Source organism: Malaclemys terrapin, chromosome 1 (assembly GCF_027887155.1).
Source record: "Malaclemys terrapin pileata isolate rMalTer1 chromosome 1, rMalTer1.hap1, whole genome shotgun sequence".
Taxonomy (NCBI): Eukaryota; Metazoa; Chordata; order Testudines; family Emydidae; genus Malaclemys; species Malaclemys terrapin.
In genome coordinates, this window is record NC_071505.1 from 340,278,346 (window position 1) to 340,305,223 (window position 26,878).

The following is a 26,878-nucleotide window of genomic DNA, read 5'->3' on the forward strand; positions in this document are numbered from 1 at the left end:
CTTAGAGTCAAGTCCAGATTTAGTGGCAGTGACACATCAAGAGAGAACACAGTTCAGGAGGGGCTGTGGAAAAGGTTCAAAGAATAGATATATAGAAGAACCCAGCGAAAGATGAAAAATATGAAGGAAAAGGCCTGGGAGAACACTTTCCTGGTGTGGGCTGAAGGACTGGTGTTAGAATTTGTCCCTATTTAGCAGCCCCAAGCCAAGACTTTCAGAGAAGACGAGAATCTCCCCATGCTGCTTCATCTTCAGAAATCAAGGCAGAGATTAGGACAGATATCATAGAATATCAGGTTGGAAGGGACCTCAAGAGGTCATCTAGTCCAACCCTCTGCTCAAAGCAGGACCAATTCCCAACTAAATCATCCCAGCCAGGGCTTTGTCAAGCCGGGCCTTAAAAACCTCCAAGGAAGGAGACTCCACCACCTCCCTAAGTAACGCATTCCAGTGCTTCACCACCCTCCTAGTGAAATAGTGTTTCCTAATATCCAACCTGGACCTCTGCAACTTGAGACCATTGCTCCTTGTTCTGTCATCTGCCACCACTGAGAACAGCCGAGCTCCATCCTCTTTGGAACCCCCCTTCAGGTAGTTGAAGGCTGCTATCAAATCCCCCCTCATTCTTCTCTTCTGCAGACTAAACAATCCCAGTTCCCTCAGCCTCTCCTCATAAGTCATGTGCTCCAGACCCCTAATCATTTTTGTTGCCCTCCGCTGGACTCTTTCCAATTTTTCCACATCCTTCTCGTAGTGTGGGGCCCAAAACTGGACACAGTATTCCAGATGAGGCCTCACCAATGTCGAATAAAGGAGAACAATCACGTTCCTTGATCTGCTGGCAATGCCCCTACTTATACAGCCCAAAATGCCGTTAGCCTTCTTGGCAACAAGAGCACACTGTTGACTCATATCCAACTTCTCGTCCACTGTGACCCCTAGGTCCTTTTCTGCAGAACTGCTACCTAGCCATTCGGTCCCTAGTCTGTAGCAGTGCATGGGATTCTTCCGTCCTAAGTGCAGGACTCTGCACTTGTCCTTGTTGAACCTCATCAGAGTTTTTTTGGCCCAATCCTCTAATTTGTCTAGGTCCCTCTGTATCCGATTCCTACCCTCTAGTGCATCTACCAAGCCTCCTAGTTTAGTGTCATCTGCAAACTTGCTGAGAGTGCAGTCCACACCATCCTCCAGATCATTAATAAAAATATTAAACAAAACCGGCCCCAGGACCGACCCTTGGGGCACTCCGCTTGAAACCGGCTGCCAACTAGACATGGAGCCATTGATCACTACCCATTGAGCCCGACGATCTATCCAGTTTTCTATCCACCTTACAGTCCATTCATCCAGCCCATACTTCCTTAACTTGGCGGCAAGAATACTGTGGGAGACTGTATCAAAAGCTTTGCTAAAGTCAAGGAATAACACATCCACTGCTTTCCCCTCATCCACAGAGCCAGTTATCTCCTCATAGAAGGCAATTAGGTTAGTCAGGCACGACTTCCCCTTGGTGAATCCATGCTGACTGTTCCTGATCACTTTCCTCTCCTCTAAGTGTTTCATAATTGATTCCTTGAGGACCTGCTCCATGATTTTTCCAGGGACTGAGGTGAGGCTGACTGGCCTGTAGTTCCCCGGATCCTCCTTCTTCCCTTTTTTATAGATGGGCACTACATTAGCCTTTTTCCAGTCATCTGGGACCTCCCCCGATGGCCATGAGTTTTCAAAAATAATGGCTAATGGCTTTGCAATCTCATCCGCCAACTCCTTTAGCACCCTCGGATGCAGCGCATCCGGCCCCATGGACTTGTGCACGTCCAGTTTTTCTAAATAATCCCTGTGACATTGTGCAGTCTATATGGTTTTATAAAAATATAAGTGAATATAATGTAACTGGGATATGCGCTTCATGCAAAAGGTCTCTTGTAAGGTATCACTACAAAGCTCATAATCTACTGAGTGTGATCATCCTATTTGTAGAAATGTACCACTCTTGTATATAAAACTAGAAATATAAAACGTAACTCTGAGGGCCTATTGTAATTATGTAAAGCGTGGGCCATTAAGGATGGTTTGGAATCTTGATGACTCCCATTGTCTGCAGATGGCTGTATTTACCTGTGAGTCTTCCTGTATATGTGTGTGCTGGCAAGTGAGTAATGAAGTCTTGCAGTGACATGTGATCATGTCACCTGAACTGGAATCCATCTTTAACCTGGTGCTTTTCCAGTGAGGGGGGGTGGAAACCCAGAGGGACAAAGGGTTCCCGCCTTATGCAAAAGATATATAAAGGGGTGGAAGAGAACAAGGGGGAGAGGAGCCATCATGAAGAATCCCCTAGCTATCACCTGAGCTGCAACAAGAGCTGTACCAGGGGAAAGAATTGTGCCCAGGCCTGGAAGGTGTCCAGTCTCAGAAAAAACTTACCGAAGCATCTCTGAGGGTGAGATTATCTGTATTTAGTTTGATTAGACATAGATTTGCACATTTTATTTTATTTTGCTTGGTGACTTACTTTGTTCTGTCTGTTACTACTTTGAACCACTTAAATCCTACTGTCTGCATTTAATAAAATCACTTTTTATTTAGTAATTTACTCAGAGTATGTATTAATACCTGAGGGAGCAAACAGCTGTGCATATCTCTCTATCAGTGTTATAGAGGGCGAACAATTTATGAGTTTGCCCTGCATAAGCTTTATGCAAGGTAAAACGGATTTATCTGGGTTTAGACCCCATTGGGAGTTGGGCATCTGAGTGCTAAAGACAAGCACACTACTGTGAGCTGTTTTCAGGTAAACTTGCAGCTTTGGGACAAGTGATTCAGACCCTGGGTCTGTGTCTGGAGCCAGACGGGAGTGTCTGGCTCAGCAAGACAGGGTGCTGGATTCCTGAGCTGGCAGGGAAAACAGAAGCAGAGGTAGTCTTTGCACATCAGGTGGCAGCTCCCAAGGGGGTTTCTGTGATCCAACCCGTCACAGTCCCGAACCACTTCTTTCTCCACAGATGGCTGGTCACCTTCTCCCCATATTGTGCTGCCCAGTGCAGCAGTCTGGGAGCTGACCTTGTTTGTGAAGACAGAGGCAAAAAAAGCATTGAGTATATTAGCTTTTTCCACATCCTCGGTCACTAGGTTGCCTCCCTCATTCAGTAAGGGGCCCACACTTTCCTTAACTTTCTTCTTGTTGCTAACATACCTGAAGAAACCCTTCTTGTTACTCTTAACATCTCTTGCTAGCTGCAACTCCAAGTGTTATTTGGCCTTCCTGATTTCACGCCTGCATGCCTGAGCAATTTTTATACTCCTCCCTGGTCATTTGTCCAATCTTCCACTTCTTGTAAGCTTCTTTTTTGCGTTTAAGATCAGCAAGGATTTCACTGTTTAGCCAAGCTGATCGCTTGCCATATTTACTATTCTTTCTACACATCGGGATGGTTTGTTCCTGCAACCGCAATAAGGATTCTTTAAAATACAGCCAGCTCTCCTGGACCCCTTTGCCCTTCATGTTATTCTCCCAGAGGATCCTGCCCATCTGTTCCCTGAGGGAGTCAAAGTCTGCTTTTCTGAAGTCCAGGGTCCGTATTCTGCTGCTCTCCTTTCTTCCTTGTGTCAGGATCCTGAACTCGACCATCTCATGGTCAACTGCCTCCCAAGTTCCCATTCACTTTTGCTTCCCCTACTAATTCTTCCCTGTTTGTGAGCAGCAGGTCAAGAAAAGCTCTGCCCTAGTTGGTTCCTCCAGCACTTGCACCAGGAAATTGTCCGCTACACTTTCCAAAAACTTCCTGCATTGTCTGTGCACCGCTGTATTGCTCTCCCAGCAGATATCAGGGTGATTAAAGTCTCCCATGAGAACCAGGGCTTGCGATCTAGCAACTTCAGTTAGTTGCCAGAAGAAAGCCTCGTCCACCTCATCCCCTTGGTCTGGTGGTCTATAGCAACTCCAACCACGACATCACCCTTGTTGCTCACACTTCTCAACTTTATCCAGAGACTCTCAAAAGATGATATGCCCACAAGAATCTGAAGAATAAGCAAAAATGAATAGTTTCAAAGAGCAAGATGTTTAGGATGAAAGTATAGCATCTAAGTTTACCAAAATTCGAAGCAGAACCAGTTTTGTGAGAGCACTAATTGGAAATAAAAATAATGACTAAGGAAGGCTAAAGGAATTTTGCTTGCATCATTTCAGTATAAAATGTAGTTTCTTTATTTATTTTTTTGTACAAATACTGTAGTTCTAAGTTTACATATCCCTTTATGAGGAATTTAAATGTTTTTACAGAAAATAGAAGCTGACAGTATACCTCTGTTCTTATGGAAATACTGCTTTAACTTAAAGAATTCCACAAAAACCGTAGTGGATAGTATGGTGTTTTGTATTTAAAAAGGTGACCTCCTTAAAGGAATTTTTTTTTAAATGGCTAAATACTTAAATGTTATACATTTTAAAATTTGGTGTAACAGTGCAAAAGGGCCCCTCTTCATGCAGACCAGATATTTGATTTAATTTTTTTTTTTTTTAAAGAAACTCATCTCTATAGCCAAGAGGAAGAGGTGACCTGTCAAAGGAGATGTCCATTCCACATAACATCAGCAAATGATTCTTGAATGACCAATACTTTGAGATTTTAGCATGCACTAAAACATTTCTTGATGCAGTCCTCTTCACAGAGTATAAAAATGATATGGACTAGTCTGCATAAGAATACTGTTTAGATTGCCACATATGGAACTGTAATCTTTTTGTTATGTGCATAGTTTATCTTAAATTTAAACAAATTACATATACAGAGGTCTAAAGATCTTGTTTCTAAAGATCTTTTGGGGGAAATGTGTACTAAGCAGCTGAACTGTGACAAGTGCAGAATGGTATCAATCCTACTACACTATCTGATTTGTCAAATTTGTCTGTACAAATTATTCTAAAATTCACAATAGCATTCTTAACCATTTATGAAATGAGGCAGATCATGTCTTTACAGTGCTCATGGACACATTCTCCATGATTTGTTGGAAAGAATGAAGTGAATAACCACTACGGTCCTAGAGTTCATTTTCTTGAACTTCTTAGTGTTGCAGATGGTGGCTGAATGTAACAGACTATAGGATGAAGGTAGTATCGAGCAAGTGTTTTTTCTGCAACTAGTGGAGTTGTGTCGATGGACTATGCAGTTGTATAATGCAACAGATCAGACCAATCAATAAGCATAATTCACACAAGCAATGTAATGACTAGGAAGTAGTTTGTAGGCCCTTCATCAAAATACTTCAGAACTCGTTACAGAAAATATAATTTCCTCTTCGATTTCTTCCTAACCTAGATTCATTAAAAGCATTCTGCATAGATCTCCACTTCATGGATAATCTGAGCTTCACAGAGAAGTATTCTTGCACCATGCATAATTAATCTCAATATAAAATACTACTGCTAGTGATACTTTAAAGACATGTATTAAGTGACAATATAAAACAAATGAAACAATACATATAACTTAGTGTATTTTATAGAAATGGTATCACACATATATAACCCAGGACCTGGTTTTGAAGGAGCTGGCAGAAAAATACTGACCTCCTGACAGAACAAATTGCCTATATGAAAGCTTTATTAAACATTTCTATTTTTTGTAAAGAAATATGCAAATCCTACATGAAATTTTCTACAATCAGCCATGATCTGTTTCACAATTCAGTGAATCATTTGATTTTTCCAGATACTTATGCAAAACTTAATTAGCATGATGCTGTTTTCCACCATTCACAATTTGGAAACAAAAATTGTGTCCTAAAACTAGGGGGACTCTAAAATTAACCTTAAGTTTAGAATAGCCCAAACATAAAGCTGCTTTAAGAATTCAATTATTGGGTGTTGGAGGCAATTTTGAGTAATCAAATGATGAAATGTGATTGTTTTTATGTCAGTGACATATACTGTTCACTGTCAGAGCAAGTCTCTCTGTTCTACATCAGTCCAATTACTTACCTTACATCTGTTCAGAAGTTAACATTTAAAGTGGATTTTTTTTCAGGGCAATCTCACTGATGAGGTTTCAGTAAATATTCTATAAATCTACTACAGCAAGGGAACTTGATTTTGAATGTTTATTTACCTGTGTTTTGTATTGGTTTTCATTCCCTAACTAACATCTTAAGAAAATAAACTTTTTTTTTTTTAAATCTAAGATTACACAGAACACATGCTTTAGAACACAGTAATTCTAAGAACATAAGAATGGCCATACTGGGTCAGACCAAAGATCCATCCAATCCAGTATCCTGTCTACCAACAGTGGCCAATACCAGGTGCCCCAGAGGAAGTGAACCTAACAGGTAATGATCAAGTGATCTCTCTCCTGCCATCCATCTCCACCCTCTGACAAACAGAGGCTAGAGATACCATTCCTTACCCATCCTGGCTAATAGCCATTAATGGACTTAACCTCCATGAATTTATCTAGTTCTCTTTTAAACCCTGTTATAGTCCTAGTCTTCACAACCTCTTCAGGCAAGGAGTTCCACAGGTTGACTGTGCGCTGTGTGAAGAAGAACTTCCTTTTATCTGTTTTAAACCTGCTGCCCATTAATTTCATTTGGTGGCCCCTACTTCTTGTATTATGGGAATAAGTAAATAAGTTTTCCTTATCTACTTTCTCCACACCACTCATGATTTTATATACCTCTATCATATCCCCCCTTAGTCTCCTCTTTTTCAAGCTGAAAAGTCCTAGCCTCTTTAATCTCTCCTCTTATGGGACCCGTTCCAAACCCTAATCATTTTAGTTGCCCTTCTTTAAACCTTTTCTAATGCCAGTATATCTTTTTTGAGATGAGACCACCACATCTGTATGCAGTATTCAAGATATGGGCGTACCATGGATTTATATAATTCTAGATAACTGTACAAGTTAACAGGGTGAAAATTTGATCCAACTTTATTAATCTGTCTGGAAAACATATGATTATTTATCACTTCCCTAACAAAATAATTCAAAACTGTTTTTCAATTTAAAAAACTACTAGTCACCAGCAGCTCAGGCTTTGCAAAAGACACCACTAATAAAAAATCCTGTGTCTGGTAACTAACCGATAACACCTGCCTTATGGCATTTCTCACTCAGTGCTGGGAGGGCCTTTTCAATGAACTCTTCTTGTGCTATTTTGCGTGGGGGGTGGGGGGGGAGAGACTGGGATGGGGTTTGCAGTCCCAGACATTCGGCACTAGCAGATGGTCTTGAGAGAGCTCTATACAGCTTATCTTCAGCACCACGGCATAGGCACCATTAGAAGTCACAGTAGGCCTCTGAATTGAGGCACTGACTCCAAAGTCCAGAGCTCTGGGCAGCTTTGGGGAAGGGGAGGAGTGTGAAGAACTATTTTGATATCAACTGAGCCCATCCAGAGCAAGAGTCAAAAGCTGGAGAGAGCAGAAACTTGGAGCTCTTCAGTGCTCAAGGAGTCTCACCAGGAGAGTAACCCTGGAGGACTTCAGCATCCCTGCTTTTGGATTCAGAGCCTTTTCAGATCCTGTCTTTTTCCCCCACAGAAAGTGCCAGTGATGCTAGAGTCAGTTTATGGAACTCAGAGGTGGAGGGGTTTGATGCCAACAAAGGCCATTCTGACTATGCACAAAACCCCCAGCCTGAACCCATGGATGGTCTGCTGATTTTGCCCATAGGGCAAGAAAGCATGGAGCCTAAGTTGAGGCTTTGGGTGTAAGAACCCAACAGATGTTACTTCTGTCCAAAGTGAGATACAAACTTCTCCTAAGCAAAAGAGGCATCATACACGGGCAAAGTGACTAGGGAAATATCAACGATCAGGAGGTGGAGCATTTAAAACTTTCATTAAGTTCCACTGTGGATAACTGTGGCATTGACCTGGGGAAAGTGTGGGACATGTAACTTGAGGGCAGAAATGGGTAATTTAACCTCATCTGTGCTATACTGACACTAAAACCATTGAAAAATTATTTGAAACAGTATATAAAACTATTCATAAGACAGAGGTCTAAAAGTTACACAGACAACTCTCAGGTTCCTAATGCTCACAGACCATAGTGGCCAGAAAGAAACAGACAGTTAGGGCTTGCAACTCTTCCATGTAGCCTGGAATCCAAACATCTGGTGGCGTGAGGCAGTGCTCATGTGATGCTCACTGGGCATGGCTTTCCAGAACACCATGGTGCAGGTGCCTTGAACCCAATGAGTGAGATTACATAGAAAGTCCACAGAAAAGAAGTGTTTTGCTAAAACAATGCATTTAAAATTTGTTTCGGTTTAAAAAAAATAGACAAGAGCAGACAAGCCTTCGTGAAAGACCCCATAATTCAGGAACAAATGTCACTCAAGCTTCCAAGAGTTTATTATAAAAAGTAAGAAAAAAAAATTTAAAGGCCAGGAATATATTGTACAATATTTCTAATATGCTACGGTCGAGGGTTTCTCTCAGAGCCCAGCACTGCAATTCCTATACAGACAAACCTCCGATTTACTTGAGCGAGAGGCTTGCCTGCACAGAAAGCAGGATCATAGCCAAATTTCTTCACAACCTACAAGCATGGTAGACACTAGAATTTGCATATGAATGCTCACTATTATCAAGTAAACTGCTAGCATCGCTTATAGAAAGAAGTAAAAAAAAATCTTAATTCCTTAAAAAAGGAAACACATGTCTGAGTCTTAATGACAGGCCATTTCCCCCACATTTTAAAATAGTTTGATATGCATTTTAAAAATGATCTTCCAACTACAGTAAACAGCATTTAATAGACATACAAATAAAACCAAAGCTGGCATAGCTAAATTACTGCTGGAACAGCCTAATGATGAATTTTCAACTGTGGTACGTCCAACTCCATAATAAAATTATTTCTTTAGAGAACAAAAATAGGTTAAAAAGATTACTTTAATGCATCAGTTAACATCAAGGTTATTGGCCAATGGATCCATGTCTGCTTCTTGTTTGTCCCCAGGGAGAGACCCGCCCTTATAGTCTGCAGTCTTTTCCTCCTCTTTTTACAGCCAGAGTAATCTTTTGTATCCTTCTCCAGGAAGAACATTTTGCCAGGACTACATGGAATGAACTAATAGACAAAAAGTTGCTTGTAAACACTTTCAAGGCAAGTACCTCCAATTATTTTACTGACGCCCCAGCGGATAGCTAACCGCTGAGTCTGGGACCAGACTTGATTTCACCCTAATATTAATTAATTAGTACTGAACAGCTGTCATAAGGCATGTATTCTCTAAGATACCGTTGTTTTATCTGTGCAGAAAGTCTGCATTAGTGAAGTTACTTCTGTGTTCAACACTGAAATGATGACATTTATAACACCTGTTTTTAAAGTGATAATCTGTCATCTATACATTGCTATGTAATTTTTTACGATTCCAGATACATTCGTATTCTTTTTTTTATAGTGTCTTCTGTCCCATTGCAGTTATCTTTATTACAATGCACCTAAGACTTAAAAAAGACAGTTAAACTACCTAAATGCCTTAAGTTGTCTCAGGTTCTAGAACTTGTACATTACCCCTGCAAATTAAGGCTTTAGGATTTTTTAAACAGATTGTTCATAATCTTTTAAGTTATCCTTTGCCTGTTTCTTTCTGGTATGTATACATGCTTATACAGGGCTTTTCTTCTGTATATCTGAAAGCATTTTACAAAACAAGGTAAGAATTCCCATTTAACAGATGAAACAGAGGTTAAATTACATGCCCAAGGTTTGTCTTGAGGTTAAGGAAATTAACTCAAAAGATCTGAGATCCACTCTCAGCTCCACCACAGACATCCTAGCTCTGTCCAAAATCATTCAGATTTCTCTGTGCCTGCGTTCCCTATCTGCAAAACAGAGATAATATTTCCCTACCTAACAGGGGTGTTCTGAGGTATTTAAAATCAAGTCACACAAGTTAGGGAGACAGTGGGGCACACAATCCAGTCTCCTGATTCCTAACATCTGTCCAAAGAATTTACAATCCAATTAAAAAACAGTCAACCTGAAATCCACATTAAAAGTGCCATTGGGTTTTACTCGTAGAAATACTTCTTCCTAGTCCAAGACTGATAGATGTATAAATGGACACTTCCTTTTTGAGCTCAATTACTGGAAAACTTCTGGGTTTTTTAGATCCAGAAATTAGGCGATATAGCAAAAATCAAATAAGTATTTGGCTGCAAAAGGCTGAAAGTTATATAGATACGCATGTACACACACAACTGCACAATGTTACTGGGGCAACTAATAAATTACTTTCAAGGAAAAAATATTTATGTTTTTGAATGTCTTGAATGTAATAAGTGGTTTTTGAAGTTTTTTATTTGTATGTTCTTAAAGTTAATCACACTAGTTTTGCTCTAAATTCCATCTTCCTTCCCATCACTGCTATTCCTCTGCCCCACATTGCACATGCTTCTCTGGCACTTGTCCTTCACTCTTCCCCCTGCACACACTTCCCTACCTTTTGTTCCTCCTCCCCTCTGTCCATACAATCCCATTACCTACTTCTCTTCCTCCTGTGGCTATGATGACCAACCACCTGGGTCCTCCTCTCCCTCTGGTATACTGGAAAGGCTGTCTAGCTGCCTGGTTCTCTTTTCTGGGCATTCCTCTCCAAGTGGCAGCTGCTGGTTTATCTTCTGCTGACAGCTTCCATTGGCATTCCCAGCACCAGTCTCACTGGTGGCTCCAGTCTCTGAGGGATGTTCACTCATATGTACAAACAGGCCCCAGTGGAGAAAGCTAAACTGTGTCCTCCTCTTCCTTGCTTCCATTTGCTTTTAGAGGCATCAATATGTTTCCAACTCCTGTGGAAACAAGGAGGACCAACCAACACCATATGACCCTGCCAGCTCTCTGCAGACCACAGCTTGGGAACAACTGTTACCAAACCATATTGCCTCCTAAACGTTAATTTGGTCTTACGACACTCAGGCAGAAAAATTCATAAAGATACATTACATTTAATTAAGATCCTCGATTACAAGTGCCTCCCACATCTGAAAATACTGGTGTAGACCTTCATACTATGGTACTTCCTCATCTTTCTTCTATGCTTGTAATAGTTAATAATGCTGACAGTTAAAGGATTATAACTGGCATCTCAATTAGCACTCATTTAAACGGTGTAGTTTGCAGCTCAAGCTATTATTTCAGGCTCTCTGCAAACTCAGGCAGATATCATTGAACTGGTTACACTAATGTCACATTCTGAAGCTTTACTCTGCAATTATAATGGCTAAAGACTAATTAAAAAATAAGCAGATATTCTGAACAACAAATGAGGTCTGTCTGTGCAGGGTCAAATGCCACAGTCTCTGGGAAAAGCTGTGCTATGGAGTTATACATTGTAAATAATAATTAAAAGTACAGTAGAGATGCAACTATGATCTCAACAATGTAAAATATTTTCTTTTAGCTGCTCAGAGGACTTAGTAAAGTGGATGTTCTATGGATAGTATCCAAAGTAACTGCTCACCAGATTGCACTTCCATTCAGTGAAATGGTATTTGAATAGCTTTGTACTATGCAGCCAGCACACCAGTCATGACTAATAGCCAGCACAGCAGGATTTCACTGCAGGGGAGTTTGCAACATTGTCGCTTCCAAACAATATAATTAGATTATCTCTTTAGCAGAATGGGTTCGTGTAAACACTTCCAGTTCTGACCATTAGGGCAAACTTTTAAATGTGTATGTTTTTGTTTAGCAGAGTACTAAAATATTTAATGCCCCAAAGTTGTAGTGACAGAACTGACTGAGCATATAGACATTACCATAATACAAATAAAAAGAAATAAAACTCTAAGAGCCCCAATAAAGGGTCTACTGAGTTAGGCATCATACAGACAAGTAATTAAGACATTCCCTGCTCCATAGCGCTTAGATTCAAACGTGTTTCTCAAATGTGGCCACCGTGGGGCTTTGTGTGTGGCCACAGGTCTCCTGGAAAGTTATTTGGGGGTGGGGGGAGAGGCAAAGCCACGTTAACAAACATACAAGTATCACTTTTCACATAAACAGGCTTACTACTTAGCAAGTCTTAAAAAAAAAAGGCAAAAGAAACAACAACAGAGACAAGAACATGCAAAGCACATTATTTTTTTCTATTCTGTTTAGGTCCAGTAAAGAATAGAGACAACCATACGTTATTATTATTACATAAATAAATTACAATGATTTGAACATGTATATGTGCATGTATATTTGTTTTTCCTAGAGTTAATTAAGTATTTTAGGAAAAATTGTCAGAGCGGCCATCAGCAAAATTTGGTGGCCGCACTCTGAGGCCACCAAAAAATTTCTCGTGAGACCCCTTAGCGAAAGGACAGGTATAACACGTAAACCAGGGGCCTCAAAGTCCCGACCCGCAGGCCATCTGCGGCCCAAGAACCTCCCCAGTGTGGACTGTAGGGCTCCAGCAATTTTGGGGCCGGGTCTCTCCTGTGGCCCCGCCTGCCGCCCCAGGGCGCTCCTCCCCCACCCACCATGCAATTTAAAATGGCTTGGGGCCCCGCCCACCACTGGCAGTACAGCAGAGCTGAGCGGCTTCCTGCGTGCTCGCTCCACATGGCTGCTGGCCCCTCCCTGCGGCCCTGGGACAGAATGGGGCTGTGCCTCCGCGCGCTGCCCCTGCCCCAAGCACCCCTGCAGCCAATGGGAAGCTGCGGGGGCAGTGCCCAGGGGCAGCAGCATGCAGAGTCCCCCTGGTCTGCCCTGCCTTGGAGCCCCAGGTAAGCGCCGCACCACCCCAACCCCCTCCCAGAGCCTGCACCCCCACTCCCTCCCCACACACCCGCAGCCCCCAAACTCCCTCCCAGAGCCTGCACTGCTCCCCCTCCTCCATCCTAGAGCCTGCAACCCCACCCCCTCCACCTGCACCCGCACCCCCTGCCCCAGCCCAGAGCCTACACCCATCACCCAAACTCCCTCCCTGAGCCCAACCTCTCATCCCTTCTGCACCCAAATTCCCTCCCAGAGCCTGAACCCCAATCCCCTACCCCAGACTTCCTCCCATACCCAAACTACCTCCCAGAGCCTTAGGCAGGTGGGGGGGCGGGTTCCATGTGGCACAAGTGACATTATTGGCCTGCTGGGAGAATTTGAGGACTGGCACTGGCCCTAAGATAAATTGAGTTTTAGACCCCTGACGTAAACAAAAGCAGTAAGAATATTAGAAAAATCAAGTTTTATGCTATTTCTATGCAGATACGTAGCATAATTCACTATACCTGCACAAATTGCTCACCACTGCAGGACACTATGGTCTATATAGGTTCCATCCTGATATAAAGATGTACTCTGCAGAAACTTGGCACACAATAACAGTACATCAGCATACAGTTTTTCAAAATAATACAAAAATGGCCTTTTTGACAAGGTGACGGGAGGAGTGCTAATATTGTTTTTATAAATTTTACCTACTCTTTCCTATAGACTAGCTTGTCAAATAAGACAAAGTTTAATCTTGCATGAGTCAGTCCCCTAAAGTGTCAAAAGGCATTTGGATATTTTGGACTAAATTATTTGCAAGAAATACATTAAAACAGCTTAGGGTTTTGTCTACACACTGAGTTTCTGTGGGCAAGCCAGGGCATGAATCTACAGCACGGCCATACAGTCACGTGCCACGTGGACGCTGCTATGGCACAGTAAGCACTGCACCCCAGGGCTTTCAACGCACTGTAGTAGTGTCCACATGGCCTGTTACTGAGTGGCTGAGCTAGTGCGATGTCGATTCATAACCTGGCTTGCTGCGCAGTAACTCACCTTGTAGACAAGCTCTTCCAAGTTTTACTTAAAAAATAAGCTACTCAGAATTCTCAGCTCCTTTTATAAAACTTTGTTTTAAAGACAAAACTCACATTATAATTAATGGGAGAGAGTTTAGATTTAGTTCAATGACAATTTGTATTGTTGGGAAGCATTGTCAGAAAATTTCACACAGAAGAGCTCTAAATGTGACAGGTTTCAGAGTAGCAGCCGTGTTAGTCTGTATCCGCAAAAAGAACAGGAGTACTTGTGGCACCTTAGAGACTAACACATTTATTAGAGCATAAGCTTTCATGGACTACAGCCCACTTCTTCGGATGCATATGCATCCAGACAAAAAAGCTTATGCTCTAATAAATTTGTTAGTCTCTAAGGTGCCACAAGTACTCCTGTTCTTTTTTCTAAATGTGAATTATCCAATGTTTTCAGACAATACACCTATCACCAAACCAAGGATGCAATCCTGCAAATTTTTATTCATATGATTAGGCAGTCACTAAATCCATGATGCCAGCTGCATGGCTGGAAATTTGCATTTTTTACTAAAAAGTCTGAAAACCTCAGGTGTTATAGCTCCAGAACTCTGAGAAAGCAATTGTTCATTTTCCTAATTTCATTAAGACTTTATCCCATATAGAATGAATGCTAAAATTTTTCACAAGTACAAAAACACATCACTCACCCTTGTGTTTAGATAACGCAGAGAAATATATTAAGATCTGAGCTCAGACTCCCTGCATCTCTTAGGCACAAAGGCCTCGATTTTTACAGGTGTTTAGGCATTGCTGCCCTCAGCATCGCAATTGATTTAGGAGTCTATGACATTCCGGGGTGCAATCCAGACCAGTGAGGTCTTGTGTCACTCCTGCCCTGCAACTTTGGGTCCCTCACAACGCTTTGCTGCTGTAGGTCTCACCTGGGCTGCTCACAAACAGCCTGCAGGTCATACTCCAATGTCTGCGTACAGCTACAACCCTGGTCCAGCAACTCCGACCCCAGCAGCCTGTCAGTAAACACCAGCCACACTTTGGCTTCCAGCAGCGTTTGGTTACTACTTGCAGGGTCACCCCGAACACACTCCCAGGCCTGAACTTCTCCCCAAAACATGTTTTCTACACTGTCCAGCCCTCCCCCGGACAGTCCAGATATATTAAGTCAGTTGTCCCTCTGAGGTGATCAATATCTTAAACTGAGTTACACAAACAATTCACAACACTGGATTAGTAAATTAAAGAATAAAACAAGTTTATTCAACTACAAGGAGACAGGTTTTAAGTGAGTACAAGGCATTAAAGTCAGAAATGGTTACAAGAGAAATAAACATAAAACGCTTTATAAAACTTAAATTAGACTTGGTTCAAGGTGACATTCTTACCCCACAGGTTCCTAGCAACACTGCTGACCAAGTTGCAGGTCAGGATCTGTTCCCAAAGTCCAAAGGCTGATTCTTTTGTTGTCTTAGGTGAAGGAGAGAGAAATGGAGAGGGAGAGACAACTTGCCCCTCATTTTTATAGTTCAGTCACCCTTTAAAATGTATTTTCCTGTGGGTTATCCCTAGATAAAGTTCGTTCCAGCTGTGAGGATGGAGACATGGGGTCTCATAGTGAAAGAAGTTTCATGCTGTTTGCTAAAATGCAGATTTATCTTGTCTCCCTCTTACTGTTTCAAGAAGCCAGTTTACTACTTATATGTAAATTGAGGTACACACACATTCCTTTGTTTAAGACCTGCTTGACCAGTCCTGACTAATTAGGGCTACATGGGTTTGAACATGTGCTACCAACACAACTAATGGGGAATTCATAACTTTACATATAATGTTGCTACACGCATTTCATCATGATATTATTTACCAGTGAGTTATTAGTTTTCAAATGATGCCTCACGAGGCATATTTTGCCAAGATTATTACGATGTAAGGTCTGAATACAGGGGTGCATTCCCTCACAGAGTCTAAATCTCATTTTTGACTGTCAATGGAATTTAGACTCCTAAATAACTAAATCCCTTTTGAAAAGGAGACTTAGGCTTTAAAATAGCTTTAAAAACCTGAGCCTAGAGCATTAGTTAAAAATGCTAAGCCTTAAAACAAAATATACTGATCCTGCTATTCAAAAGTTGTTACTTTAGTGTAACTGCCAAAGTGATCAATGACACAGTAATGTAAAGTCTAATGTATCAAAGAATACTCAGATAGCATCAGAGTCATCTATTGACTTTTGATACAATCCAGAGCTATTGCATTAGTTTTCAGTTTGTGGATATGCACACAGATATTGTTAGAATATCAACAGTTTAGACTGACCTAAACACAACAGTTTTGAAATAAAAAAGGCTTCATTTCGATTTAGTTCCAGGCTGAGAATGTATATGCAGGATTTCACCATGAGTAAAATGTGTATGGTAAAATTTTAAAGTCTTGACAAATTTAGCCTCTGCTATGATTTACAAAATTCACTCTACATAGAAATATAACAAGTTCCCCTGTTCAATGTTTCTTTATTCTTTTTTGTTTTAGATTTATACATTTTAAAGAGGCCAACCTAGGCTCTAAGAACTTTTGCCACAAATTAAGAAGTCACAAATTAAACCAGCAGATGCTCATTGTCCCCAAACCAGAAGGAATCTGACAAGAGGGAGAATCAAAATCCACTAAATCAATGCCCACCCCACTCCTCACCACGCCTCTCCTTCAACAAAAGCATGGGTAAATAGATGGGCCTGGTAGAATGCTCTGAAGTTCACTAGGTTTGGTCTATTTCCGACCAAGGGAAAGTAGGGTCTAAACAAGGCTATATTTAAGGCAAGTATGCAAAGATGCTACTGCAATGATGATGCTACAATGACTTTTCCCATTTCCTCTAACCAATTTGATTCCACTAATTACATAGCTGCCACTCTGACCCCGGGAAACAGTTGAAAAAAGTTGCTGTGGACCACTTCCAAGACCAACAATTCCTCCCTAGATCTTTCCCAAGTCAGGCTTCAGAGCAAGATAGAGAACAGAGATTGTTCAGCACAGCCAGGAATATCGGATCCAAATTATAAAGAGAAATATTTTGTATTTCTTGACGCACAGAAGACAGTCAATGTAAAATGCAAAATAATGTTGCAGGAGATTTCCTAATCAGTTAATGTATCCTTACATACGGAGAACAATGGCTTAGACAATAAAGGAAAATTTATCCTAGGACTTACCTGTGCATATTCTCTCTCAATTGCAGCTTTCTTCTGACTGAATGTCCTACAAAAAACAGGGGGGGAAGTCCATTAACACACACAGCCATATACTATAAATGCAATAATTAAAAAGGGGTTTTATATAACTTCAGTTCAAATGCACCATCAGGCAGCCTTTACAGCCAAGAGAGGAGCAAAAAAAGAGCTGAACTGTTTGACAATTGTGCATTAACTGCCTAGCAACCACTTGCATATGGACACCATAGATTAAGAGCTCCTTCCCTCAAGTTCCAGTTACTTCATTAAAGTCTCTTCAGCTTTACATTGGTTTATCCGAGAACAAAATTTGGCCTTCACACATCTAAACTTTTTTTTTTTTTTGGAAAGTCATCTCTCTCTGACTGCATCTGAACATACTAGGCTAATTGTTCCAGATGCAGGACTCATCTCACTTTCATGCATCATCTTCACTCAGGAATGTCCTGATTTAGCAATCGGTCTAGCTGCATCAGCGTGGACCCACTTAGCTCAACTGGTTTAAACCCCTAGATGCCTTCCTACGCTTAGGGGTCAGTAGTGGTACAGCTACACCAATTGCTTGCCACAGACTATTGAACTAAGGCTAGTCCTCAGGGTAAGTGAATGCCAAGTATTACTGATTTTAGAGATGGGTAAAACAACAAAAGAACAGGAGAAGACTCAGTATATTTCAACACAAGCTCGATATATTATCCCATGGTTTACACTAAGGCATTGTGGGCCAAATTCTGCTCTTTGGGAGTATAATAATTATAAACACTTCAAATGTGTTGTGCCAAGTTTACACCAATATATCAGCAGAATTTGGTACTGTGACTTTATTCAATCATGTTCTGGCAAAAATGGGATTTGCAAAGCTTTCAATATACTTCTGAATTATAAGGTCCAAGTCTGAAGCAGTCTTGCTTAGAATAAAAACAGATTATGCTACCCCCTTTCCCTCTAAATACAATAGGTTTCTGTACTCCGTAGCACTAGGAGAACCAAACTACAGCAGCACAAAGAAAAGGAAGAATGGTTGAACCATAGCTAACCCACCTCAGATTTAGAACTCTCTAGGTGTACCAAGACTCCTAATAGTGCTCTGATAGTTTAAGTCATTTTCTTTTTACACTCAAGCAGCCAAGCAATAGGATATTCCTTGGTCTGCATTTCCAGACATTTAAAACCACATTTTTCTACTAAGATTAATAATACACTATGCACAAAACATTTGACTTTACTTCTATTTAAACAGATTGAACAATAATTATGGGGACAAGCTAGAAATTAATGTAAATACAGTAGACACTTGTTTGCAGCAACACCTTGTAAGAGCAACAGCCTCTTACGAGCAACATTTCCCCTGGGAACACTTTCCCTACTGTAAGTTTTCGACACTCCCCATAACAGCAAAGCTGGTTAGGCGCAACATAGCAAAAGAGCACCAATATGTTTCTACTAATAAGCATCTACTGTATCCTGTAATAACATCCTATAAAGTTCAAATTCGAATGTAAAAACAGAGTAAGCACCAATGATGCTTTCTATTCCTGCCCACTCCTCTATTAAGCCCATAATGCACACTGTTAGAGGTTCCATATTTCAGATAAGATGTAAAACATAAGTCCTGGCCAATTATAGTCATTAAAAATTCCATGCAACTCTTTTCAAAGTAAGGCTTTTATTAGCTCTGAGGGCTTGGCCATATTCCAACTCTGGTTATCACATCCTGTCTACCTAAATTTCCCTGGCAGTTTCAGCTGCATATAATTGACTCCATTTCAGAACTAGGTGAAATCATCCCTGCATATTGTTTATAAAGTTGTTTAGGAGCCTTCTGGAAGAAAGATGCTACATAGTACATGTAAGGTATTGTTATCACAGAATATCAGGGTTGGAAGGGACCTCAGCAGGTCATCTAGTCCAACCCCCTGCCCACGACAGATTTTTCCCTAAATGGCCCCCTCAAGGATTGAACTCACAACCCTGGGTTTAGCACAATTTACAGAGTGATTATATGTTTGAGTTTGTTTTGCGTTTCAGTAGAGTTAGTGGGAAAAAAGTAAGTATCTGAGATTGTTCTTTAAAGATGGTGTTCTCAAATTTTTCAAGAGCAAAGAACTTCTGCTAGGAAACAAAGCAGACTGACTGACAAAGTATTTGATGTCTTCCTACCTTGACAAACCTGACAATTTCCATGTATACACTTGTATAATGTCAAGGGTTTTATTTTTAACCTAGCCTCTATTCAAGATGGAAGTTTATGTGCACTTACATTCTACGAGAGACTATTTAATATTATGTTAATAAAACCTATTTCAACATTGTGAGAAAAATCTTGAAAGAAAACAAGCTAGTTCCCCTGCAAAAAAGATAAATGTATTGTGTAGTTTTAAAAAAACGGAGATGCATTTACACTTACTATTTTTATGCACAGAGCTACACGGAGGTCTTTGTGGGGCCCAGGGTAAAATCTGAAATTAAAGTACTTCACTCCCCCTCCTCCACACAACCTTCCAAACAATTTAACCCTGAGAGGCGGCTGGAGAGGGTATGTGCTGGAGCACAAGCCCACACTGCACTCACCCCACGTGGCAGAGCCACCTGGTTTTGGATCAGCAGCCCCTCAATTGCGACAGCAGAGCTGCTGGGCCAAATTTCAGTGAGTGGCATTGCAACCCGGCTTGTGGGGGTCTCTCCAATGGAGGCCCAGAGCAAACTGTCCCTTTCCCCCTGCCCTGTTTATGCATTTATCAAGTAATTGTTACAAAGGAAAAAAAGTAGGCTAGAGTTGACAGCATATTTTAAAAAATTTCTTTGAATTGCTTATTTCTAGATAGTGATTCCTATCTGCAATAGACTTATCAAGTAAAGCTTAACTCTGTCTTACAAACAGTAACTCTTGAAGTATGCTTACTTCTGACCATAGTTCCATAAACATTAATAGGGTTATATGCAGAAGCAAGCATACACATGAGTACCTATTTCAAGATGAGGCCCTACATTTGTCAGAAATAAGCCTAGTATAAATTAATACATTCCAAATTCCTGAACATAAAATTACAGGATTATTAGCACACCTGAATTCAGTAGATACATGGGACCTATGTATCATAGAGTTGTGAACACTTGCGATTTTATTGCAAGTTTGATATTTGCCCCAACTGATGGAATTATGTTATTGTGTACAAATCTCATCTTTCACTTTTTTAAAAAGAAGTTTCAAGCCTTCACGGTTAAGAAGAAAAGTATGAAAACTGCCTTTTGATTTTTGAAGATTTCAAACTAAATAAAAGAACTCAACATTTATTCTTTTATAATTCCCATGATTTTTAAGTTAGTCTCATACTTTGAGATCTGACTCATGATTTCTGAATGCTTGGGATTAGCAATACTTGGAGAGTTCCTGCATTTTATTTTAGTCTATTTAACTTAACTTTAGTAACTGCCTCTTATATTCATTTTCAGAGCAAAATGATATTATTAACAACTATCATTACAAGAAACAAAAAGTGAAATATTATATTATTAATCTAATTTATTGACACCAATTAAGTAACAGTGAACGTTTGACAGCAGTGACTGTAGCACTGGCACCTAAAATCCACCTAAAAATCAATTACAGTAATAATTAAAACAAATGAACTACCACTTAAACATTAAGAGCCCTGAGATTATTCTTCCCCCAAAACCAAAGTCTGCAGCATTGCAAAGTTAACACAGGTATAGATCTGTGCACACTCTCCAATGGATACATAAAGAACCGCTACACTTCCACCAAAAAAGTGAGTGATTTGTATGTGACTGAGTACTTGGGAAAACAACAGAGGAGAGGGAAATTACTGCTGTCCTCCCCACCAGCCCTCCAAAATGTACTCCTTTCCTTCTAGGTTTCACCTTGCACACACCTATCCTTATACACATCTCATGAGCCTACTGACATTTTTAATTTACTTATTTATAAAGATAAAAAACACAGTACAAAAATATCTGAGAAGGGGGGAGAGTTGGTTTTTACTCTATTCAACATTACCTCATTATTTTAGTCATTATTATATACATTATTTTGCCTCCCTTATAACATTATATAATATCTCCTCAATATTAAAACAAACATCTCTCTTTTTTCTTTTGATATTTTTTAATAATGGAATCCACCTCAAGGGTAATAAAGCTACAACAGTAACTATACTCTCCTCTTGCAATACTACTAGACCTATGGTTTTATTTACCAAATTTGACCACCACCTGCCAATTGAAAGTCAAGTTCCAGAAACGTGAAGACAGCTGTTGTGTATTTCAGGTTCCTCACATCAGACATTAATTTAAAGTAATGGCTGCTATGCTGTATTAAGGTTTATTTTTACATTTTTGTTGCAGATCAGATGAAGAGTATTAAGCAAGGAGCTGGATCAGTGGAGAATGTTGTGTCAAGAAGTGTCTCCAGAGCTCTTGCTTCCCAGACAAGAAAGATGGAAGGAAAACATTCAAAAGGTGGCTCTAGAATTATATTGTTGCAACAGCATTACCAGAGTATCAGTCAAGCCAGTGAACCTCCTCTAGTGCTACAATCTAATACATTACATTTTTAAGGCTCTAGATCCACAATAAATATGGAATTGTTCACATTTTAAAATGATTAGGCTGCATCATAACAGACAGTTAAGGAATACTGTAATTGATGTCACCTGATCACATAATAAATGAGGATGTGTTTCTTTCACAAACAGATTGCACAGTGAAAAAAAAGCTGAAATAGTTATACTATAAGCACTGATCTCAACTACACTGGTAATGTTTCATAATGGAAGTTCAAATATATCTAAGCACGTTTAGTAAACTGTTAATTTATCTGAATGCAGAAAAAATAAAAGTACATAGTAAATATGTGGTCAAGCTCCTTCACATATAAATCTGTGTTAAAATACACAGAGACAAATTTATATCTGCTATAAGTGACTGCATCTCCCATGGAAGTCTTGGACAAATTCAGAAGTGAGCTAAGCAATGGTGTAAGCTACATCTGGAAATTAAGACCTGTGAACGCATTTGCAGGATCAGGGCCTATGCTGGTAGAAAACAGATGCATCTTAACTAGCGAAGTAGTAGAACTTTCACTAAATTAGCATTCAGTGAGTGTGCTAAACAAATCCAGCTTAATTCTCATCTACACTACAGAGCCTTAGCCAGTATAGCTGTCAGCACAGTTATGCTGGCAGAGCCCCCTAGCGTAGATGCAGCAGAAGCTGACACACCGTCAGCATACGTGCATCTACACTAGGGTTTTTGCCAGCACATCTATATCTGTAGGGGGGGTGATTTTTTCCCACACTCTTAGCTGACACAGCTATATAAGCAAAACTATATAGTGTAGACCAGGCCTTCAACACTGACAAGATAGAAAGGGTTAGAGGTTACAACAAGTAAAGCAACTAACAGGAGTATGTAAGTGAGGAGAGAGGCCTGCTCTTTCCATTCGCTCACCAGGTAGGTTATACTCAGTTTGCAGAAAGCAACAGAGGGTTCTGTGGCACCTTTAAGACTACTGGCCAGTTTACCACCTCACATGAAACTTGCTCATTTATGCTATGCCTACATCCCCTCTTGAAAGAATGCAAAAGCCAAGCTATAAGAGAGTTGCTAAGTAAATCACAGGTATAACAAGATTTTAAGGTTGTTTATTAAGCCAATTTATGAATTTGCTGGCTTTAAAGTGTTTAATATTTTGTTTCTTTTTAAGTAACAAAATGTTCTACTAAAATCAATTTTGGAAGTTACATATATACAAATTGCTAAATATTAAACAGAGTATTCCTTCAACTGTATATAAATTAAAGTATTTAAAAATTAACATAAAACGAAAATTTCCAGTCACACAGTAAAAAACAACCTATGATTAAGTATCTCCAATACAGTAGGCAACAAAATAACATGGTCCTTCTGGTCTTGTTTCCGTAGTTTGTGATTTCCTGCAGGGTATTGTGAGAACCTGCTTTATCTACAGAACTCAGGGGAAATCTTTTCACGTAGAACAGTATAAATTCCTGCAATTTATACTATTTTTTCAGCAATTACTCAACATGATATATCTTGTGTTGTGCAATTATGCAAGCACTAGAAGGGCAATGTGTAATTTTATTAACATGATTATCTTTTAAACACAAGTGTATTATGCATTTCACAAAACACACCTGGCATTTTCGGATATTATCTGAGACACCCCACAAATGCTGGAAATAGCAAGAAACAGCACATGCAGCAGGCCAAGCACTGAAGCAGTTGGAGCTCACCAGAGCATCAGGGCATGGAGCCGCAGTACTTCCAACACTATCATCTGACGGGAGAAAAGAAAAATGTCTTCCCCTGGATCCAAGGGGTTGACGGGTAGAAAGAGCATGATCCACCACTGCTCAGATTACCCTTGAAGGTCTCTTTTCTCCCCGTTTCCTGGGGTTTTTGCCTCCCCAGTTTGACATTGTCCTGCATTGTAGTAGAGGCAAAAGAATGAGGCCAATGTCATTTTCACTCTCCTAAACCTACAGCCTGCTCCACAGCCCACTAAAGTCAATTAAAAGACTCCCAATGATTTGCATGGGTATTGGATTGGACCCCTATTTGAGGAAAGATTATGCAGCAGGAACATTTCGGTCAGAATTATTTTCCACAAGTGGTGGGAGGTAGAAGAAAAACAAAGCAGAGACAGGTAAGCGGGGAGAGAAGACAGTTTTAAAAAAAGTAATTTCAGGGAAGCCAGAGACTGGACTTGAAGCATTAAAACTATTCAGAGATGACTCTTTTGGTGTTGTTCGGCAGATCATGAAGGTTAGCTGAAATTAAACTTGGCACATCTGCTTGCACATCCTATTTTCATTACCTCTCAGTCTCAAATTCACAAATGATCCCTCCTGCTACTTCTTTTGAAATGTAAAGCAAGGGTAACTGAAATTCAATACAGTATTGGTCTGGTGTAAGGTTTTAGAAGGTTACTGCAAGAAAACAATGCAAAAAGCAACAAACAGACCAGTCCCTAACAAACATTTCAAAAGGAACCAGCTGAGCAACCAACTGAAATATAAAAGCATGTCCAGAAAAATTAAAGGGAAGTAGCAACAGCAGCAGCAACCTTATGTCACATTTCCTCTTATTTTAATCTTGCAAAACTAAATTTATGGGAACAGGCACAAGATCCATTTGCCCATGATACTGATCAAGAATAATTACTTGTGCATCAAAAAACTCATCTGGGACAAACATTTAAGCAGAATTTTGCAAGGATGCTCTAGTCTTATGACGCTAGAGAATGGGCATTTACATTTAGTATGGCTACACTTCAAGTTTCCCATTGTTTCATTACCCATCAGTCCAACTCCACATTAAATAAGCTATTATTAAAAAGATGTATTAAATTTACAGAGACATTAATTTAATGTTTCTGTATGGCTTTGTGTGTAATTATTGGCACAGGGACAGAAAAGCATGGTGTATGTTACAAATGTCGTCAACAGGGCTTGAAAAACCCACGTGCCGTCTCCCCGCTAGCAAGCAGGAGTGTGGGAGGGAAAAGAACTTCCCCTGTCCAGCATGCAGGCTGAGGAACACACGGGGTGAGGTAACACAGACCCTTCCTCCTTGCAGCAGCCTGAAGATTCTGGAGGAAAGCTAATGGAGCAGAGATCCTTCCCCCATTCAACAACCAGGATGCCCCAAAGGGCAGAAAGTTGTTCTTTTCCAGAAGCTAGAGAGGGATGAAGCTTCAAAATTACTAGACACCTAATAACCAGAAGATATGAAAGATGGAGCCCCCAATCAGGGCGCAGGACAGCGCCCCAGAAGAAATTCCAACATTCTCCAATCACACCAACTCAAAGTCATGAGGGGCCTGGGTTTTTAACATAGTACAACCCACTGGTTGGATTACTCCTCTGATTACACATCTGGTAAATATTTCAAAACCTGGTCATGCACACAACATAAAGGGAAATGAAAGATACATATGAAAGCCAGAATGCCCTCACTAAATTGTACCTTAGAGGAAAACACTAATGCTCTTGCAAAAACAACAACATAAGAACTTTAAAGGTCACAAGTGATCAGAACTCAGTTTCATTTTCCACACTGTATCTTAGCTTAAACATAGAATCATAGGACTGGAACAGACTTCAAGAAGTCATCTAATCTAGTCCCCTGCACTCAGGGCAGGACTAAGTATCATCTAGACCATCCCTGACAGGTGTTTGTCTAATCTGCTCTTAAAAATCTCCAATGATGGAGATTGCACGAACTCCCTAGTCAATTTATTCCAGTGCTTAACCACCCTGACAGTTAGGAAGTTTTTCCTAATGTCCAATTTAAACCTCCCTTGCTGCAATTTAAGCCCATTGCTTTTTGTCCTATCCTCCGAGGTTAAGGAGAACAATTTTTCTCCCTCCTCCTTCTCCCTCCTCCTTTTATGTACTTGAAAACTCGTATGTCCCCCCTCAATCTTCTCTTCTCCAGACAAAATAAACCCAATTTTTTCAATCTTCCCTCATATGTCATGTTTTCTACACCTTTAATCATTTTTGTTAATCTTCACTAGACTTTCTCCAGTTTGTCCACATCTTTCCTAAAACTGGACACAATACTCCAGTTGAGGCCTAATCAGCGCAGAGCAGAAAGGAAGAATTAATTCTTGTGTCTCGCTTACAACACTCCTGCTAATACATCCCAGAATAATGTTTGATTTTTTGCAACAGTGTTACATTGTTGACTCATATTTATCTTATGATCCACTATGACCCCCAGATCCCTTTCTGCAGCACTCCTTCCTAGGCAGTCATTTCCCATTTTGTATGTGTGCAACTGATTGTTCCTTCCTAAGTGGAGTACAGCACTTCGCATTTGTCCTTATTGAATTTCATCCTATTTATTTCAGACCATTTCTTCAGTTTGCCCAGATCATTTTGAATTTTCATCCTATCCTCAAAAGCACTTGCAACCCCTCCCAGCTTGGTATCGTCTGCAAACTTTCTAAGTGTACTCTCTATCCCATTATCTAAATCACTGATGAAGATATTGAACAGAACCAGACCTGAATCCTGCGGTACCCCACTCGATATGCCCTTCTAGCTTGACTGTGAATCACTGATAACTAGTCTCTGGAAACAGTTTTCCAACCAGTTATGCACCCACCTTATAGTAGCTCCATCTTGGTTGTATTTCCCTAGCTTGTTTATGAGAAGGTCATGCGAGAGACAGTATCAAAAGCCTTACTAGAGTCAAGATGAGGCACTGATTCAACAACAAGAAGGAAAAAAAAGTGCCACATACTGAATTATAGTGAATTAAAATATTTGAGGCATTAGGACAATAAAAATATAGAGCTCCATATAGAGCATTGTGTTTAATGACTCCAGAGGTCTTTTCCAGCTCCATCATCTGATTCTATAGAAGTGTTTCAATATGGTACATTGTTGCCCTACAACCATATTTGCTTAAGAGTATAAATAATTGCCAACTTCCATTGCAAGAAACACGCATATTTGTTATTCAGTATTACCTACCCTATAATTATATGCTAAATTTAAAGGACACCATCAGCATTAAAACAACATCTCTGTCTCAAGATTCTGCACCTACTATTGTTATAAGTAACATCTAAGATTACAATTGTTGAAAGATACTCAGGAAAAAACTGTTTATTGCTTTGCACATTTGACGCACTGGGTGCATAGTTTCACAGTTTGGTTTTGTTGATGGTCAGTTAAGCTTCCTGTCTCTCACATTAGCAGGAGGACACTGCCCATGCACTTCTGAGGGGAGATCACATGTACACTCACCCTCAGTCCTGCAAGAAGACCTATACCACTAGCAGTTACAGCAAAACAAACTAAGAGACAGCAAGAAGGCAAACATGCATG

At 40.2% G+C, this 26,878-nt stretch overlaps 1 protein-coding gene across 4 annotated transcripts in view; it reads right to left on the reverse strand.

The window, feature by feature from the left end:
• The window catches only part of FCHSD2 (FCH and double SH3 domains 2), a 238,866-nt gene that overhangs the window by 167,637 nt on the left and 44,351 nt on the right, over window positions 1-26,878 (reverse strand). For 3 of the 4 annotated variants that reach the window (XM_054015857.1, XM_054015856.1, XM_054015855.1), the window contains exon 3: window positions 16,977-17,022. The exons of the other annotated variant lie outside the window; for it this stretch is intronic. In XM_054015857.1, coding sequence (XP_053871832.1) covers window positions 16,977-17,022 — 46 coding nt within the window. The remainder of the gene's footprint in view (window positions 1-16,976; window positions 17,023-26,878) is intronic. 4 annotated transcript variants of the gene reach the window in all.